The sequence below is a fragment of the Papio anubis genome, chromosome 12 (assembly GCF_008728515.1).
Source record: "Papio anubis isolate 15944 chromosome 12, Panubis1.0, whole genome shotgun sequence".
NCBI classification, from domain to species: Eukaryota; Metazoa; Chordata; class Mammalia; order Primates; family Cercopithecidae; genus Papio; species Papio anubis.
Window position 1 is genome coordinate 19895995 of NC_044987.1, and position 18694 is coordinate 19914688.

An 18694-nucleotide genomic window follows, 5' to 3' on the forward strand; every position below is an offset into this window, starting at 1 on the left:
GGATAATAATCTGTTAGTTTCCTGGTGGTAATTTATAGTAGATTCATTAGTGGTAAGAAAGTGTCTTTCCTTCCAAATGGTAGCATGAGCATGGAGAACTAAAAACGCATACTTGGAGTCAATGTAAATGTTAGCTACCTTTCACTTGCTTAATTCAAGTGCTCTTGTAAGAGCTATCAGTTCAGCTAGTTGAGCACTTACGCCTGGATAGAGAGGTGCACTTTCAATAATATCATTCAGAGTTGACTACTGGATATTCTGCCTTACGGGCTTCTTGCTCTACAAAGGAACTGCCATCTGTGAAGATGGTCCAGTCTGGATTTTCTAGGGCAGCTTCCCTGAGATTCTCCCTGGCTTCATACATCTGTACAACTTGCTCACAGTCATGTTCAGGTTCCCCAGTTTTCTTGGGGAGGAAAGTGGCTGGGTTTAGGCAAGAACAAGTTTTTAACTGAACTGCTGACCCTTCTAACAGCACAGCCTGATATTTAAGGAGCCAACTGTCTGTTAGCCAAAGGTTCACCATAAAAGACAGCAATCCTGCTACATTATATGGGGCATAAACAGTTAAGCCATTTTCCCAGGGATAGTTTGATGACCTCTAGTACCAGTAGGGCCAACATGGCCATTGCTCAGAGGCATGCTGGCCATCCTTCACCCACCAAATCAAGTTTCTTACTCAGGTAGCCCACTAGTTGTTAGGCTGGTCCTCAGGCCTGAATTAAAATTTCCATTCCCATTCCTTTCCTTTCTGATACATAAAGATTGAAGGTCCTCCCTACAGGATGGCTGAGGGTTGGTACCTTAAGTAAGGCCTGCTTTAGCTGGCTAAAGGCCTTTTGAGCTTTAGGTTTCCAGGTTAGGAGATGAGTTTTATCCACTTGAGTTTCTTTTATGAAGTGATATAGAGGATGACCTATCTCATCATACCCAGTTATCCATAGCCTGCAAAATCCTGTAATGCCCCAAAATCCTGTCAGTTGCTTGAGGATTTTAGGGAGGGAGAAGGAGGAAATGGGCTTAATTCTTTCTTCCCCTAATGCTCTGATCCTTTCAGAAGCACTAAACCAAGGTACTTTACCAAGGTTTTGCAAAGTTGGACCTTAGATTTTTAAATCTTATATGCTCTGTCAGCTAAGAAATTAAGAAGAGCTTTAGTGCCTTCCCAAGAGGTTTCCTCAGTTGGGGCACAGAGCGGTATATCATCCCATATTGCAAGACCCTTACCTGAGGATGGGAAAACTCAGAGAGGTCCTTTGACAATGCTGCTGTCCAAACAAATGAGGGATAATCTCAAAATCCCTGAGGCAGCACCATGCATTTTAACTGGGCAGTTTGGCCAGAGGGATTCTTCAAAGGCAAACAGGTATTGAGAGTCAGGATGTAACAGTATGCAGAAAAAGGCATCCTTTAAATCTAGGACTGTAAACCATTTAGTTCCCGCAGGTATTTGGATTAGCAAGGTATAGGGATTAGGTACTACCAGATGGATTGAGACTATGGCCTTATTAATGAACCTCCATTCTGCATTGGGTTTTTGTGCTCCTAATATTGGGGTGTTGTAGGGACTGTTACAGGGTTTAAGGAAGCCCTGCATCTTCAGGTTATTAATAACGGCTTCTAGCCCTTTCTTAGCTTCTGGCTTTAGGCGATATTGTCTCTGATTAGGAAAAAAAGTGGGATCATTAGGATAGATCCAGACTGAAATAGTGGTTACAGCTCAACCTATTCTTCCTTGAGTTGCTCAGACTTCTGGATTGATATTAGCTTCCACTGGAGGAGAAAAAGAGTTTTTCCTGGGGCTGGCCCCCATGCAAGCTAGAATGTCTCTACCTAATAAAGGAGTGGGACTTTCAGGCATGATTAAAAAGGCACATGTAAATATGTCCCCACAACTGCAACTAAGGGGTTGAGAAAGACATATCAGATTAGAGTTTTTCTGAGACACCCCTCACCTCTCATGCTATGGGAAGAGGGTAGGCCTCGATTATAGAGGGGAAAAGAGAGGCTGGCTCTGGTGTCCAGAAGGAGGTCCACCTTCCTTCCTTCAGTTTCCAGAATTACCTGGACCCCTGTGCTGTAATGGCAGTTTGAGCCACTGGAGCCAGGGCTTGAGCCCCGGGACCCATCAGTCCAGTCCTACTGGACCATCTCTGAGACTGGTTCTGAACCTGTTGACCTCCATCTCTGGGGGCAGTCTGACCACCAGTGGTCCCCGTCACAGGCTAGAGAGGGTTGAGGTGGCTTCTTCTTGCTTCCTGGGCACTCCTTTTTAAAGTGCTCTGACTTCCCACATTGATAGCAACTCGCAGATGCACCTCAGGGATCCCAGACTTTGCAAGCCTGCAAAGCAGCTACCATAGCCTCAGTCCTTCTCTTGTGTTTCCTCTCTTTTTTCTGGGCCTCTTCCTGGTCCCTACTATAAAAGACCAAGGTGGCCACCCTCAGGAGATTCTCCAAAATGGTGTCTGGCCCTATAGCCTACTTCTGTAGTTTCCTTCTAATATTGGGAGCTGCCCATGTAATAAACTTGTCATTTAGAATGAGCTGTCCCTCAAGTGAATCAGGGGACAAGGAGGTGTGTTTTATTAGTGCCTCTTTCAGCCTTTCCATAAAGGCTGTGGGATTCTTTTCTGGATTTTAGTTTACCATGGACAGTTTAGGGTACTTAAGAGGTTTGGCCCTAGTTCTTCATAGGCCCCCCAATATACACATTAAAAGGTATTTCCTTTTCTATTCATCTGTAATGTCACTGGGGTTCCAAACAAGGTGGTCAAGAGGTAGTGCCTCTCTTCCTATTGGGAATGATGCTTCCCCTATTTCTTCACTTTCCCTATTTTCTTTTTTTCCCTTTTGGCCTACTATAGGAGACATATTGTTCATCTTCGAATTTCTCTCCTGCCTGCAGAGCTGCCTGTTTTTCAGCTGCAGTTAGGGTCTGGCTTAGGAGCAGCATAACATCCCTCCATCAGAGGTTAAACACCTGAGTTAAATTTTGGAAAGCTTTTATATACCTATCAGGGTCATCAGAAAATTGGCCTAAGTCTCCCTTTATTTGCCTAAGATCCTGCAATGAGAAGGGAACCCTAGTGACATCACCTCCATTGAGCATATCCTGTAAGGGTAAGAGTGAAGCTGGGGTAGTGGGGAGTTTTGGAAATGGTGGAGCTGAAGGACCTGATGGCACAGCTGGAGGGGGCCTTAGAGAGGGAGGACAAGAAGAGCCTAGACACTCAATAGTTGCCTCAAATAGTTCCCCTGGAGGTTGCTTCTCTAGTTTTGGGGAATCATTCCCATTGGGTCCTCCTGATATGACTGCTGAAAGAGCTGAGCTGATTGTGCAATGCTTGCAAAGTTCTGGGTTGTCTCACAGGGTGAAGAAAGCCTGTACATAAGAGATCTCTGACCATTTGCCATCCCGTCTACAGAAAACATCTAATTGTTGGATAGTATTAAAACCAAGGCTCCCCTCTGTAGGCCAGGCTGGTTGAAGATGGTAAGAGGGCCACACCCTTGTGCAAAAGAAAATGAGCCACTTTTTCTTCAGAGTCTTGGGGTCAAAGGAATCTCAGTGTTTCAGAAAGCACTCCAGAGGAGTGCAGACCAAAGATAGTCTGTTATTCATCTAGAAAGAGAAGCAAGAAAAAAGATGTCCCTTTAGTCACCTTCCTTTCCTTAGGAAAGGCCTAGGGTGGAGGGGAAGACAGTGGAGGGCATCCCCCCAACTGTTTTCCCTCCTTGGCTCCCTGAGCCTTGGCATCCTTTAAAGGTGCCATCCACTGATGCAGGCATAACCCTCAGCAATGAAACCAGAGGAACCAATCAATTGGGATTAGTCATGCTCACCCATGTGATTCTAGTCCTCTGCTGGTGATTTCCCTTTGACTTCCTAGACTTGTGTGATCTGCATGACTCCCAATAAATGGATCTCGAGAGAGACTGTGTTACACTTACATTTGGGCAATGCCCTTTAACGGAGAGAGAATGCAGGTTTGAGCTGTACAATTTGCTATTATGGCCTGTACTAAAATATTTATTCTTAGGCAGTGGCTCTGGTTAACTTCCAGAATTAAATTCCCCTTACTATTTAAGTACCATTTTAAGTGGAGGCAGAATAGGTGCTTTAAAAGAACATAGGAACCAAATGGTGGTTTTCCTGCTGATGGGACCGTGTTGAGACTAAAATTTGGTTTTGGAGGACCTTTTTCTCCTCATTGTTGAAGGCAGAGTTTTCTTGTTCACAGAAGGAGCATAAAGCCTGGTATCTAGTAGAGGGGCACAAAAAGCAAGAATTGGGAAGCTAAGAGTGTTTTGGCAAATGGCCAGTAATATGCCTAATGGGATAGGGTTCCTACTTCACTAGGTGGTGCTGTTGACAATGTGCTCTCCAGACCAAGGGTAAAGAGAAAGATGTTCACAGGGGGTGTGGGGGAGGGAAGGACGCCCTCTCTGCCTAGAAAATCACAAAAACAGTAATCCCATGAGCTATATTCCCAGGTACTATAGCATTTCCTGATCTTGCCTAACAGGATTACTTTACTGAATTGTAAAAATTGTCAAAGTATTGCATATAGAGAGAGGGTAGGAGACATGGAATTTGCAGATAGGAAAGGAGAAAATTTGCAATAGAAAAGGCTTGAAGATCCTGTTGCCATCATCCACCAGGCTGTTGGAGGCTGGAATTAGTCCAGAAGCCTTCGGGTAACACCAAGGTGTCTCCCTGGCCAGGAACCTTCAGTGCCTCTTGACCTCTTCCAGCCCCACATGACAGCTAGGCTCTCTGTAAAAGGAAACCAATTAGAAGCAAAGTCAACATTCCCAGCACCCTGAGGACACGGGGAGATTAGCTAAGTTCTCCCTGGCAAGTCTGTCCCCTGAGTCTTGTAAGGCTGGTAGCCATGCTAACTTTTTAAATGGCTGATTGAGGGCCCAGTATTTGGTTTGATTTTAAAAATGGAGAGCAGACGCCCTTGAAATGAAGGAGTTAGGGTCCACTCCTACACTCACCCTTCCAATGAATCTTCCTCAGATCCCAGGTGGGCCCCCACAATGAAACGGCATTGTTCATCTGGGATAATACCCAAGGTTCGTTGTCTCACATCAAGGACATGGACATACAAGGAATGAGTTTATGAGCAGAGGTTTAATAGGCAAAACAAAGAGAAAAGCTCTCTTCTGTAGAGAGAGGGGTCTTGAGTGGGTCTTTTGGTCCACAGTGAAGTGCAGGAGATTTTATAGATGAGCTTGAGGAGGTAGTGTCTGATTTACATAGGGCAAGAAAGATTGGTCAGACCAGGTGTGCCATTTGCATAGCACGTGAAGAAGTTGGCTGTCCCACTCTAATCTTTTATTATGCAGATGGATTCTCTACCTGGCCAGCTCCATGTTGCCTGCTTTTTTACTGTACACATTGTGACAAAGAAAATGGAAGATGGGGCCTCCATGTTGAACATGCCTGGCCCTCAGTTAGCCCTTTTCTATTGACACAGCTGCCAGCATTCACCATACAAGCTTTCAGCTTGCTTATCTATGTTTGCAGCTTGATTTTCTGGGCTGCTCTTTGTTAGAAAAGAAATGACTTGGGGGCTCCTTTTTGTTAAAAAGGGAAGCCTTGCCAAGGACTCCTTTACCCTCACTGTCTACCTAAATAATTTCTTTCTAGCTCCTGTTTCATTTCCTTTATATATTTAGGTGTTCTGAATGTTAAATGTGTATATATATATATATTTATATATATATTTCTCTTGATGAATTGATCCCTTTATTATTACATAATGACCTTCTTTTTCTCTTTTTACAGTTTTTGACTTAAAGTCCAATGTATCTGATATAAATATAGTGATTCCTGCTCTCTTTTGGTTTCCATTTGCATGGAATATCTTTTTCCATTACTTCACTTTCAGTCTATATGTGTCCTTAAAGATGAAGTGAATCTCCTGCAGAAGGATAGAATTGGGTCTTGTTTTTTTATAATCTACTCAACCATTCTATGTCTTTGGGGCGGGGAGTATAGAAATATACCATTTTATTACAGTCTCACAAAGATAAAAATAGTATCTCAAAACTCCCCGAATTCTGCAGGTGGAGGAGGGCAGGACACTAGCCTACCATCCTCCACCTGCAGAACTGGGGGAAGACAGATAGCAGTCAGCGTGAGTTTTCTGGCTCACTTGAGGCCAGTGAGAAGGTATGGGAATGGAACCAAACTAAAAATGGCTGATGTTACTTTAGGAGCCTGAAAAGAACAGGGCATCCTTGAAGACCCAGCCACCCCTTTTAGAATGCGCAATAAAGGCACCTTTCCAAAGCTACTAAGCAGGCACTTGGCATTTCGGTATTTTGTCTCATGTTTGCACAAAAGTATTCCTTTCACCCAGACCTGGCACCTTTTATGCTTCGGAGTTAAGACCTGCGGAGGGATGGGTGGCAAGGCAGCTCCTAGAAGAGATCACCCAGCACAGCTGCCCTGGGCTCAGGGTCTTGATTTCTGTCTAGTCCCTGGAACTATTTATATTTAATAAATTTTATATGAATACCTGGAGAAATAGAAAACATAAAATCTGAGGGTTTGGGAGAGAAAGATTGGGGACTAGGCAGGAAGCCAGAGCTGGAGAGCTTTCCTCAGGCCAGCTTGACCTGGTCCTTGACCTCGTTGGCTCCTGGCTTCTTCTCCTTTGTTTTTCTCCGCTTCTGTGACTTCTTTCTTCATCTCTGAGTCTCTCTTTTTCATCCTGTTTTAACCCTCTTGGATTTTCTGAAGATGGGAGAGATCTTGCGGCCACCCTCTCCCTCCTCATCAGAACCGAAGAACTCTTCCTCACAGGTAATTCGTCTGTCAGAGAAACAGATGGAGATGCTTGTCAGGGTCTTCTTCATTCTCAATGCCACCCTCTTGAGGGACAGCATCCTCAGGAATCACCTGCATTTGGACTGCAGATGGATGGGGCTGCATTACTAGGTTCTCAAACAGCCATTATTTAATCTTCTCCAGGTACTCATTAGTGTTCTAGTTAGTCATATTGGAAGGACTGATGTAGGGCTTGAAATATGGTCTGAAGTATTCAAACTAGTCATTGTATGAAGGCTCATTAGAAATCTCCATATCCAGAGCCACAGCTATTTCTTATTTCCAGCACTCAGCAACGTTATAAATGGTGTAACCACCTTCTGCCATCAACAGTATAGGCAGGTTGAAGCTCTTGACAAATTCCATACACTTGGCATGCACTTTCATGGTCAGATTAAAGCAATATAACTGATCCCTAAACAAGGCATCTGAGACATGCCATAAGACCACCACACTAGACAGGAGCATCTCTATTACTTTGGACATGACCAGTTTCAAAATGGCCTCACAGGACTCATAATCAATCCCATCTAGGAGCAGACAGTTAACAGCATAATATCTGCCTTGCCAGTCCCAATATCCCATAGGTCCCCATTTCCTGGGAAGTACTCTCCATATTTATGAAAGGACACAGTCCTGACCTGGCCTGTAATATAGAAGGTCTCTTCCATGCCATCATCATGGTGAATATCAACATCAACATACAACGCCCTCTGGTGATACTTCAGCAGTTCCAGGGTGGCCCAGATTGTATCACTGATATAACAGAAGCCAGATGCCTTGAACTTCTTTGCATGGTGCAGGCCCCCAGCCCAATTCACAGCAATGTCCATCTGCTGCTTATTAAGTTTCACAGCACTTGCCACAGAGCCACCAGTAGACAACTGACAGAAGTCAAACAGGCCATCAGATACTGGACAGTCCTCACTAACATTAAATCTCCGCATCTGCTTGCTGTGCTCGGACACGTAATCTGGATAGATGGAGCACAATAATTTAACGCAGTAATCGCTGTGGTACTTGGTCATCTCCTCAGCATTGGCTTTGTGAGGGTGAGGGTTTCCATTTTTCAGTAGAACCCATAGTTGAGCAGCAAACTGTGAGTCATGCAGATTCAGTGAGGCTTCCTTGGGTGGGCTTGTCCATAATAGTAATTTCCAATATCCCTATAATAGTAGTAACAGACTTTCCTCCTGGTGCCCTGCCTTTGCGCCATCTTGTTCACCTCCTGTTCCTCTGTCCCTCCTGTCAGTCATTCTCCATTCTATGTCTTTTTATTGGATAATTTAAATAACATTGATAATAGTATGTAAATAAATATTGAAAATCATAATAAGTAAAAATGACAGGAACAGGAACTAGGAACAGGTTAATTTCATAGCATGTTACACTTCCTCTCATTTCAGCTCAGGTATGCTTTAAATTTATCCATCTCATATCACATTTGCTGTCATTTCAGATTTGGTCTGCTCTAAACTTACCCATCTCCCTCCATCACTGGAACAATTCCATAAAGTCCTTATTCCTTAAAGCACCACTGATACCATTAAAGCCACTAACAGAGACTGAACTCAGAATAAAGGAAATCATAGAGAAACTAGATCAGCAAATCCCACCCAGACCTTTCACCCACATGAACACCACTACCAGTGCCACACACAGCACAGCCACCATCCTCAACCCTCGAGATACGTACTGCAGGGGAGACCAGCTGGACATCCTGCTGGAAATGAGGGACCACTTGGGACACAGGAAGCAATATGGTGGGGATTTCCTGAGGGCCAGGATGTCCTCCCCAGCCCTGATGGCAGGTGCTTCAGGAAAGGTGACTGACTTCAACAATGGTACCTACCTGGTCAGCTTCACTCTATTCTGGGAGGGCCAGGTCTCCCTGTCTCTGCTGCTCATCCACCCCAGTGAAGGGGTGTCAGCACTCTGGAATGCAAGGAACCAAGGCTATGACAGGGTGATCTTCATTGGCCAGTTCGTCAATGGCACTTCCCAAGTCCACTCTGAATGTGGCCTGATCCTAAACACAAATGCTGAATTGTGCCAGTACCTGGACAACAGAGACCAAGAAGCCTTCTACTGTGTGAGGCCTCAACACATGCCCTGTGCTGCACTCACTCATATGCATTCTGAGAACAAGAAAGTTTCTTATCTTAGCAAACAAGAAAAGAGCCTCTTTGAAAGGTAAAAATAATTACTTCTTGAGACTATGTGTGCAAATATTGTGATTTGGCCTATATACTAATCCAAAGAAAAGTCTTGTGAGTGCATCAATTTTGGGTGTCTTTAGTAAGAACCTTTTGGGAAAGGATCTGTGAATTCATTTAGAGACAGAGCCCATTCTCTAGTAATCCACAAACTTTTTGAATATTTAATTCTTATCAATGAGATAAAAATATATACAGAATAAAAACTAAAAGAAAATGAGAAATGCACATTTGTATATGTGTGTGTGCTCTAATACATTTTTTCTGCATCTCAATAAATCCTCTTACATGCCTTCCAGGTAACTGTATCCCATAGCCTAATAGGCAAAGAAATGGAAATTTACTAAATGGCCTGAAACTGTAGGCATAATAATTGACTTATCTCTAAGAAATAACTGAGGCACTGGATAATCTAGTTTCTGTATGTTTCCTGATTTGAGGCCACCTACAGATTAATTTCTGTATTTGTGTCTTTAAGGTCAAATGTGGGTGTAGAGATTATGGAAAAATTCAATACGATTAGTGTCTCCAAATGCAACAGTAAGTACTCCTGTGTTTGGTGGGTGGTGCCTAGTTTTAGACTCATTTAAAGGGTTTCTTCTTTCTACTGGATTTGTTCACTGTTTCAGTCCTATCAGCACTCTGTTCATCTGGCTTATCTAAGGTTGGCCAAGACACCAGTTATCTAGGTGAGTGAATAATTGAATCATCGGGATATCATAAGCCTATTTTAGTAACTGTAACTCTCATCATCAGTCTATTTGTCAGTCAGTGAATTCCCTGCCCAATTTATACAATAACCTTTAAGCGTTAACTCTTTCCCAATTCTGTACCTAGTTCTTTACCTCACCACAACACCCCTCTTCATACCACTGCCATCACCTCTTCCCGCATCACCACTAGCCCATCACCATCTAGAGGTTTCCAACCTGCCATCTGGGTGTCAATTTATTATAATCCTTCCCTCTGGATCTTTGCCACCTTTCAAACAATTGTTAGCATACAAAATAGAACTTCCACACTTACATTTACTAATTACTCTCCAATTTCTTTGAGTCCAAATAGCCTAGGAAACTCCTATCTAAAATGATTCAAGGCAAGAGCTTTTATGTCTCTGCAAGTTCAGCATTAAAACCTTGCTAATCACAAAAAAAAAGAAAGAAAGCCTTGCTAATCACTAATAAACCTATCTACACTGAAGTGTAAATACGTACCTAGATGTAGAAATGTTGTTTTTCACTACACATACACGAGTACACGCATACCAGTTATTAAAATATTAAACTACTTCTCTCGGTTGATTAATAATCACTGCCCCAAATCTGCCATGGGCTCCTCACCATCATGGCTTCCTCATCATCATGCCTACCTCAACACTTGGATTCCAAGACTCTTCTAAACCCCTCCAAGACTGAGGGGTTAATCCCTGGCCCATCTTGAACCTCCAAGACACTGTCCAGCCTATAGCCATATTCATTTGGATTGGCCAGTTCCCAAGTCAAACTAGTTGTTAGTATTTTTTATATCACCTTTATTTAACTCAAAGGATTTGTATTTTGATGGTGGCATTTAAGACACTTACAGTGTGACAAACTTAGGGGTAAAGTGAGCTAAAATGATAGGATAATTGAGCTTCCATTCCTATGCAAGAATTGATGACTTAAATTTTCCCCCAGAAAGCCATTTTTTTCTAGGAGGAAACATATACTCTTATAATGAACATTAATGCACATTATTTAGGAAATTCACATCACAGAAAAATTTTTATTTAAAAAAAAAAATCTGTTCCATTAAGAGAATACTTCAATAAGACTTTTTCCACCATTTCCACCACCCTTACCCCCTCTTAGGATACTTAGAGGATAGAAGGCTCTTAATAAATACTGATGGGTAATTTGATGTCTTAGAAGATCCTATCTTACTGATTCTTTGGCAGAAGAAACAGTTGCAAAGAAAGAGAAATGCAAGGTTGGAATGACATCCACAATCCCCAGTGGGCATGTCTGGAGAAACACATGGAATCCTGTCTCCTGTAGTTTGGCTACAGTCAAAATGAAGGAATGCCTGAGAGGAAAGCTCATATATCTAATGGGAGATTCCACGATCCGCCAGTGGATGGAATACTTCAAAGCCAGTATCAACAGTATGCCTCAGTCTAAGTTATAATTCTTACCCCTTTCAAAAACTTCCTTTCCATTTCAAAGGGGAAAAGGGAATATGGGAAATGCCTCTTTATTTTTCATATTCCTCAGTCACAACACACCAAAATTTTTCACAAGGCATTGTAGGCATTGTTATCTTTCCTTTAAAAAAAAAAAGACAGCTATCTAACTGGAGGGAAACCAGCATAGAAAAAGGTTTACTATATCCCTATCTCTGCAGAATTCACACTTCAGTATGTACCCAGTAGGCTCAGAAAACTATTGATGGAGCCAAAGATAACTTAAGATATTAAATTGTCCAGCTTCTAGAACCAGCATAATGATTAAGGGTATGATTCTAAAACCAGACAGCCTGGGTTCAAAACCTGACTTCCCTACCTCCTATCTGGGTGACTTTGAACAAGTTACATAACCATTCCATCCCTCAGTTTTCTCATCTGTCAACTAAAGATGAAAAGAATTTCTATCTGGTGAAATAAGGTAATCCATACAATGCATTTAGAATATTGCTTCTCACATGGTTAAGTTCTCTTTTGTGTAAGGTATCATTACTGTCATCATTACCTAAGAGAACAGATGTCAGAAGTGAAATAGACTGCATCAGGTAGGCACAAGTAAAGTATGGGTTTGGAGTCTAACAGACCTAGGCTGTGCTATTTAGAAACAATGACTTTGGGCATGTTATTTATTTTCCCTGCCTGGTGTTTCTCATCAATCAACCAGGAATAATAATAGTGATATAGTTTAACTGATCATCCCCTCCAAATCTCATGTTCAAACATGATCTCCAACACCAGAGGTGGGACCTAGTGGGAAGTGTTTGGGTCATGGAGGTGGATCTCTCATGAATGGCTTGGTGCTCTCCCCATGGTAATGAGTGTGTTCTTGCTCCGTCAGTTCATGTGAGAACTGGTTACTTAAAAGAGCCTGGCATCTCTCTTGCTCCCTCTCTCACCATGTGACACACTGGCTCCCCTTCCCTTCTGCCATGACTGAAAGCTTCCTGGGCTCACCAGATGCTGAACAGATGCTGATGCCATGCTTGTACAACCTACAGAACCATCAGCCAAATAAGCCTCCTTTCCTTATAAACTACCCGGCCTCAGGTATTCCTTTATAGCAATGCAAACAGACTAATACAAGTTTGTATAGAAGATTAAGCGAAGTAATGGATATAAAGTATTTAACACATTGCAAGGCGTAGTGGCACATAGAAAGTGCCCAAAAAACCAATAGCCGTTGCAATTGTTATCATTACTTAATTTAAGGGTCAGGAATAGAATCCAATTGCTAAAATCCTAGTTCAGTTGCTCTATTTACTAAACCAAGAGTGCACCAGTAATAACTCCAAATTTGCTAGTAGACCTTAGCAACCTCACCTACAAAACCACTATTGGCTGTCCCTCTATGGCCCGGGATCCTGGCTCTCATCACTGAGAGAAATGCAGTAGCTGTGGCTCCATCCTGGCCTTCCCAAAATGAGGCCACTCATGATCTCAAACTTAGAAGGAAAGTTGATCCAATAAAAGTAGGAAAATTGGTAGGGCCTTAGTTCTAAGTTATAAGAAAAATTCTCAACAGAAGGTTTAAATTGTCAACTCAAAGAGCTTTAAATTGTGATCTCTGGTAAATGACTAAACTCCTAGGGAAACCTCAATTACCTCATCTACAAAATTCAGGGTCTAGTAACAGCCTTTAGCATCATATTCCATAACAGTGATTCTCTTAGGTCATATAAAGGACTGAGTTATGGAGTTACCTACCTCTTCAACTCATCTTTTAATTTGTCATAGAAAAACAACTGCTGTACATTGTGTTAAAAGTTAAATTCTATGGCCAGAGTGTGATTTGGAAAAGAAAACTGAAGTAAGTTGGAAGCAGAGTGAAGAAAATAGCTCTGCCATTTTCCTCCAACTTATCCTAGAGCATCTCTGTTTTCCAGCCTCACTGGGTTAAGTCTTCAAACGTAGCCCTTTGCTTCTAAGACAATCCCGTGTTACAAAGCATCAATAATCCTTCTCTGCACATTTTCCTCAAAAGTTCTAACTACAAAGCAGTTAGCCCTGCTGTTCTGGTAAAAGTCTAATTAATATGATGAAAATGGAAGAACTTCATTTCATTCTATTCATGTGTCAATTAAATATACATGAGGGGATCCTTGAGGTTAATGGATAGATCAGTCCAAATAAATGCTTTGCATATTGTAAAGGGTTCCACAAATGACTAGTAATACTTATTATTATAGTAAGGCACTTAATATTATCCCATGCATATGTGAAGGAAACACAGAAGTACAGAATATAATTTCAGTCTTGAGGGAATTTAAACAGTGGCTGGGGAAATAGGGTTTACATGTTTTTTTATGAAAAGACCATCAATTAGTACTGTTCTCTATCCTCAAATGAGTTTAATCTACAGTCAACAAAATGTACAAAAATAATATCTACAAAACTGACCACATTATCCTCCAAGGAAGTTACTTCACTACCTTTCCATCCCCACTCCACTAGATTCCACATGATTCTATAAGGTAGCATGAACATAATCTCTCACATTTACATACACTTTTTTAATTTTTAATTTTTTTATTTCAGTAGGTTTTTGGGGAGCCAGTGGTGTTTGGTTACATGGACAAGTTCTTTAGTGGTAATTTCTGACATAGTGATGGACCTATCACCCGACCAGTGTACACTGTGCCCAGAGTATAGTCTTTTATCCCTCATCAACCCTGAACCTTTCCTCTGAGTCCCCAAAGTCCACTGTATCATTCTTAGGTCTTTGCATCCTCATAGTTGAGTTCCCACATATGAGTGAGAACATACGATGTTTGGTTTTCCATTCCTGAGTTACTTCACTTAGAATAATAGCCTTCCATTCCATCCAGGTTGCTGCAAATGCCATTATTTCATTCCTTTTCATGGCTGACTAGTACTCCATAGTGTGTGTATGTGTGTGTATAACATTTTATATATATACAACATTTTATATATAATATATATAACATCTTATATTATATATATACAAATAAAACATTTTCTTTATCCTCTCATTGATTGATGGGCATTTGGGCTGGTTCCATATTTTTGCAATTGCAAATTCTGCTGCTATAAACATGAGTGTACAAGTATCTTTTTCGTATAATGATTTTTTTTCTTCTGGGTAGATGCCAAGAAGTCAGATTGCTGTATCAAATGGTAGATCTACTTTTAGTTCTTTAAGTAATCTCCACACTGTTTTTCATAGTGGTTGCACTAGTTTACATTCCCACCAACAGTGTAAAAGTGCTCCCTCATTACTGCATCCATGCCAACATCTATTGATTTTTTGAATATGGCTTTTTTTACAGGAGTGAGGTGGTATCACATTGTGGTTTTGATTTGCATTTCTCTGATAGTGATGTTGAGCATTTTTTCATATGTTTGTTCACCATCTGTGTATCTTCCTTTGAGAATTGTCTATTCATGTCCGTAGCCCACTTTTTGATGGGATTGTTTTTTTCTTGCTGATTTCTTTGAGTTCTTTGTAGATTCTGGATATTAGTCCTTTGTTGAATGTATAAATTGTGAAGATTTTCTCCCACTCTGTGAGTTGTCTGTTAACTCTGCTGATTATATCTTTAGCTATGCAGAAGCTTTATAGTTTAATTAAGTCCCATCCATTTATCTTTGTTTTTGTTGCATTTGCTTTTGGGTTCTTGGTCATGACGTTTTTGCCTAAGTCAATGTCTAGAATGTTTTTTCTAATGTTATCTTCCAGAATCTTTATGGCTTCAGGTCTTAGATTTAAGTCTTTGATCCATCTGGAGTTGATTTTTGTATAAGACAAGAGATGAGGATCCACTTTCATTCTTCTATATATGGCTTGTCAATTATCCCAGCACCATTTGCTGAACAGTTGAATAGGGTATCCTTCCCCAACATTATGTTTTTGTTTGCTTTGTCAAAGACCAGTTGGCTGTAAGTATTGGGCTTTATTTCTGGGTTCTGTATTCTGCTCCATTGGTCTGTGTGCCTATTTTTATGCCCGTACCATACTGTTTCAGTGACTATGGCCTTATAGTATAGTTTGAAGTCAAGGAATGTGATGCCTCCAGATTTGTTCTTTTTGCTTAGTCTTGCTTTGGCTATGAGGGCTCTTTTTTGGTTCCATATGAATTTTAGAATTGTTTTTTCTAGTTCTGTGAAGAATGATAGTGGTATTTTGATGAAAATTGCATTGAATTTGTAGATTGCTTTTGATAGTATGGTCATTTTCACAATATTGATTCTACCCATCCATGAGCATGTGATGTGTTTCCATTTATTTGTGTCATCTATAATTTCTTTCAGCAGTGTTTTGTAGTTTTCCTTGTAGAGGTCTTTCACATCCTTGGCTAGGTATATTCCTAATTATTTTATTTTATTTTATTTTATTTTATTTTATTTTATTTTATTGCAACTATTGTGAAAGGGGTCGAATTCTTGATTTGATTCTCAGCTTGGTTGCTGTTGGTGTAAAGCAGAGCTACTGATTTGTGTATATTAATTTTGTATCCTAAAACTTTGCTGAATTCATTTACCATTTCTAGGAGCTTTTGGGATAAGTCTTTACGGTTTTCTAGGTATACTGTCTTATAATCAGCGACAGGAAGTAAAAAGATTTCCTCTTTACCGATTCAGGTGTCCTTTATTTCTCCAACTGCTCCAGCTGGGACTTCCAGTACTATGTCGAAGAGAGGTGGTGAGAATGGGCATCCTTGTCTTGTTCCAGTTCTCAGAGGGAATGCTTTCAACTTTTACCCATTCAATATTATGTTGGCTAGAGGTTTATTGTAGATGGCTTTTATTACCTTAAGGTATGTCCCTTCTATGCTGATTTTGCTGAGGGTTTTAATCATAATAGATGCTGGATTTTCTCAAATGCTTTTTCTGTGTCTACTGAGATGATCATGTGATTTTTGTTTTTAATTCTGTTTATATGTTGTATCACATTTATTGACTTACGTATGTTAAACCATCCCTGCATCCCTGGTATGAAACCCACTTGATCATGGTGGATTATCTTTTTCATATGCTGTTGGATTTGGTTAGCTAGTGAGGATTTTAGCATCTATGTTCATCAGGGATATTATTGGTCTGTAGTTTCCTTTTTTTGTTGTGTCCTTCCCTGGTTGTGGTATTAGGATGATACTGGCTTTACAGAATGATTTAGGGAGGATTCCCTCTTTCTCTATCTTTTGAGATAGTGTGAATAGGATTTGTATCAATTTTTCTTTGAATGTCTGACAGAATCAGCTGTGAATCTATCCTGAACTTTTTGTATTGGCAATTTTTTTATTACCATTTCAACCTCACTGTTTGTTACTGGTCTGTTCAGAGATTCTGTATCTTCCTGATTTAATCTAGGAGGGTTGTATATTTCCAGGAATTTATCCCCTCTAGGTTTTCTAGTTTATGTGTTTAAAGGTGTTTATAGTAGCCTTGAATAGCCTTTTGTATTTCTGTGGTATCAGTTGTGACATCTCTGATTTTATTTCTAATTGAGCTTATTTGGATCTTCTCTCTTCTTAGTTAATCTTGCTAATGGTCTATCAATTTTATATATCTTTTCAAAGAACCAGCTTTTTGTTTCATTTATTTTTGTATTATTTTTGTTTCAGTTTCATTTACTTCTGCTCTGATCTTCATTATTTATTTTCTTCTGCCAGGTTTGGGTTTGGATTATTCTTGTTTCTCCAGTTCTATGAGATATGACATTAGTTTATCTATTTGTGCTCTTTCAGACTTTTTGATGCAGGCATTTAAGTCTATGAAATTTCCTCTTACCATTACTTTTGCTGTATCCCAGAAGTTTTGATAGCTTACATCACTATTATGGTTCAGTTCAAAGAATTTTTTAATTTCTATCTTGATTTTATTGTTGACTCAATGATCATTCAGGAGCAGGTTATTTAATTCCATGTATTTGCTTGGTTTTGAGGGTTCCTTTTGGAGTTTATTTCCAATTTTATCCCACTGCGGTCTGAGAGAGTACTTGATATACTTTCGATTTTCTTAAATGTACTGAGACTTGTTTTGTGGCCTATCATATGTTCTACTTTGGAGAATGTTCCATGTGCTAATGAATAGAATGTATATTCTTCAGTTGTTGGGTAGAATGTTCTGTAAATATCTGTTAAGTCCATTTGTTGTAGGGTATAGTTTAAGTCCATTATTTCTTGGTTGACTTTCTGTCTTGATGACCAGTCTAGTGCTGTCTGTGGAATGTTAAAGTTCCCCACTATTATTATGTTGCCATCTCTTTCATTTCTTTGGTCTATTAGTAATTGTTTTATAAATTTGGGAGCTCCAGTGTTAGATGCATATATATTTAGAATTGTGGTATTTTCCTGTTGAATTAGTTATTTTATCATTATATAATGTCCCTCTTTGTCTTTTTAATCTGCTGTTGCTTTAAGGTTTGTTTTGTCTGATACAAGAATAGCTGCTACTCCTTGCTTTTGGTGTCCATTTGCATGGAATATCTTTTTCCACCCCTTTACCTTAAGTTTATGTGAGTCCTTATGTGTTATTAACAGGTGACTTTCCTAAAGACAACAGAAACTTGGTTGGTGAATTCTTACCCATTCTTCCATTCCGTATGTTTTAAGTGGAGCATTCAGGCCATTTACATTCAATGTTAGTATTGAGGTATAAGATACTGTTCTATTCATTGTGCTACTTGTTGCCTGAATACCTTGATTTTTTTTTTCATTGTGTTATTGTATATAGGTCCTGCGAGAATTATGCTTTAAGGAGGTTCTATTTTGGTGCATTTTGATAACTTGTTTCAAGATTTAGAGCTCCTTTTAGTAGTTATTGTAGTGCTGGCTGATAGTGGCAAATTCGCTCAGCATTTGTCTGGAAAAGATTATCTTTTCTTAATTCATGAAGCTTAGTTTCACTGGATTCAAAATTCTTGGCTGATAATTTTTTTTGTTTAAGGAGGCTAAAAATAGAACCCCAATCCCTTCTAGCTTGTAGGGTTTCTGCTGAGAAATCGGCTGTTATTCTGATAAGTTTTCTTTTATAGGTTACCTGATGCCTTTGCCTCACAGCTATTAAGATTTTTTCCCTTCCTCTTGACTTTAGATAACCTGATTACCATGTGCCTAGGCAATGATCTTTTTGTGATGAATTTCCCAGGTGTTCTTTGAGCTTCTTGTATTTGGATGTCTAGATCTCTAGCAAGGCCAGGGAAATTTTCCTCGATTAGTCCCTCTAATATATTTTCCAGACTTTTAAATTTCTCTTCTTCCTTGGGAATACCAATTATTCTTAGGTTTGGGCATTTAGTATAGTCCCAAACTTCTTGGTGGATTTGTTCATTTTTTTAAAATCCTTTTTTGTCTTTGATGGATTAATTCAAAAGCCTTGTCTTTTAGCTCTGAAGTTCTTTTTTCTGCTTGTTCAATTATATTGCTGAGACTTTCCAGTGCATTTTGCATTTCT

General features: G+C 40.1%; 1 protein-coding gene and 1 pseudogene across 6 annotated transcripts in view; one reads left to right on the plus strand and one right to left on the minus strand.

Moving 5' to 3' along the window:
• LOC101026151 (NXPE family member 4) overlaps positions 1–18694 on the plus strand; it is a 103750-nt gene that overhangs the window by 45521 nt on the left and 39535 nt on the right. For 2 of the 6 annotated variants that reach the window (XM_009187328.4, XM_003910735.5), the window contains 3 exons: positions 8307–9040; positions 9542–9603; positions 11000–11206. The exons of 2 other annotated variants lie outside the window; for them this stretch is intronic. In XM_009187328.4, the coding sequence (XP_009185592.2) occupies positions 8307–9040; positions 9542–9603; positions 11000–11206 (1003 nt within the window). The remainder of the gene's footprint in view (positions 1–8306; positions 9041–9541; positions 9604–10999; positions 11207–18694) is intronic. 2 more of the 6 variants (XM_009187329.4, XM_009187330.4) reach the window with 2 other exon arrangements.
• LOC101026865 lies at positions 5833–8311 on the minus strand (annotated as a pseudogene).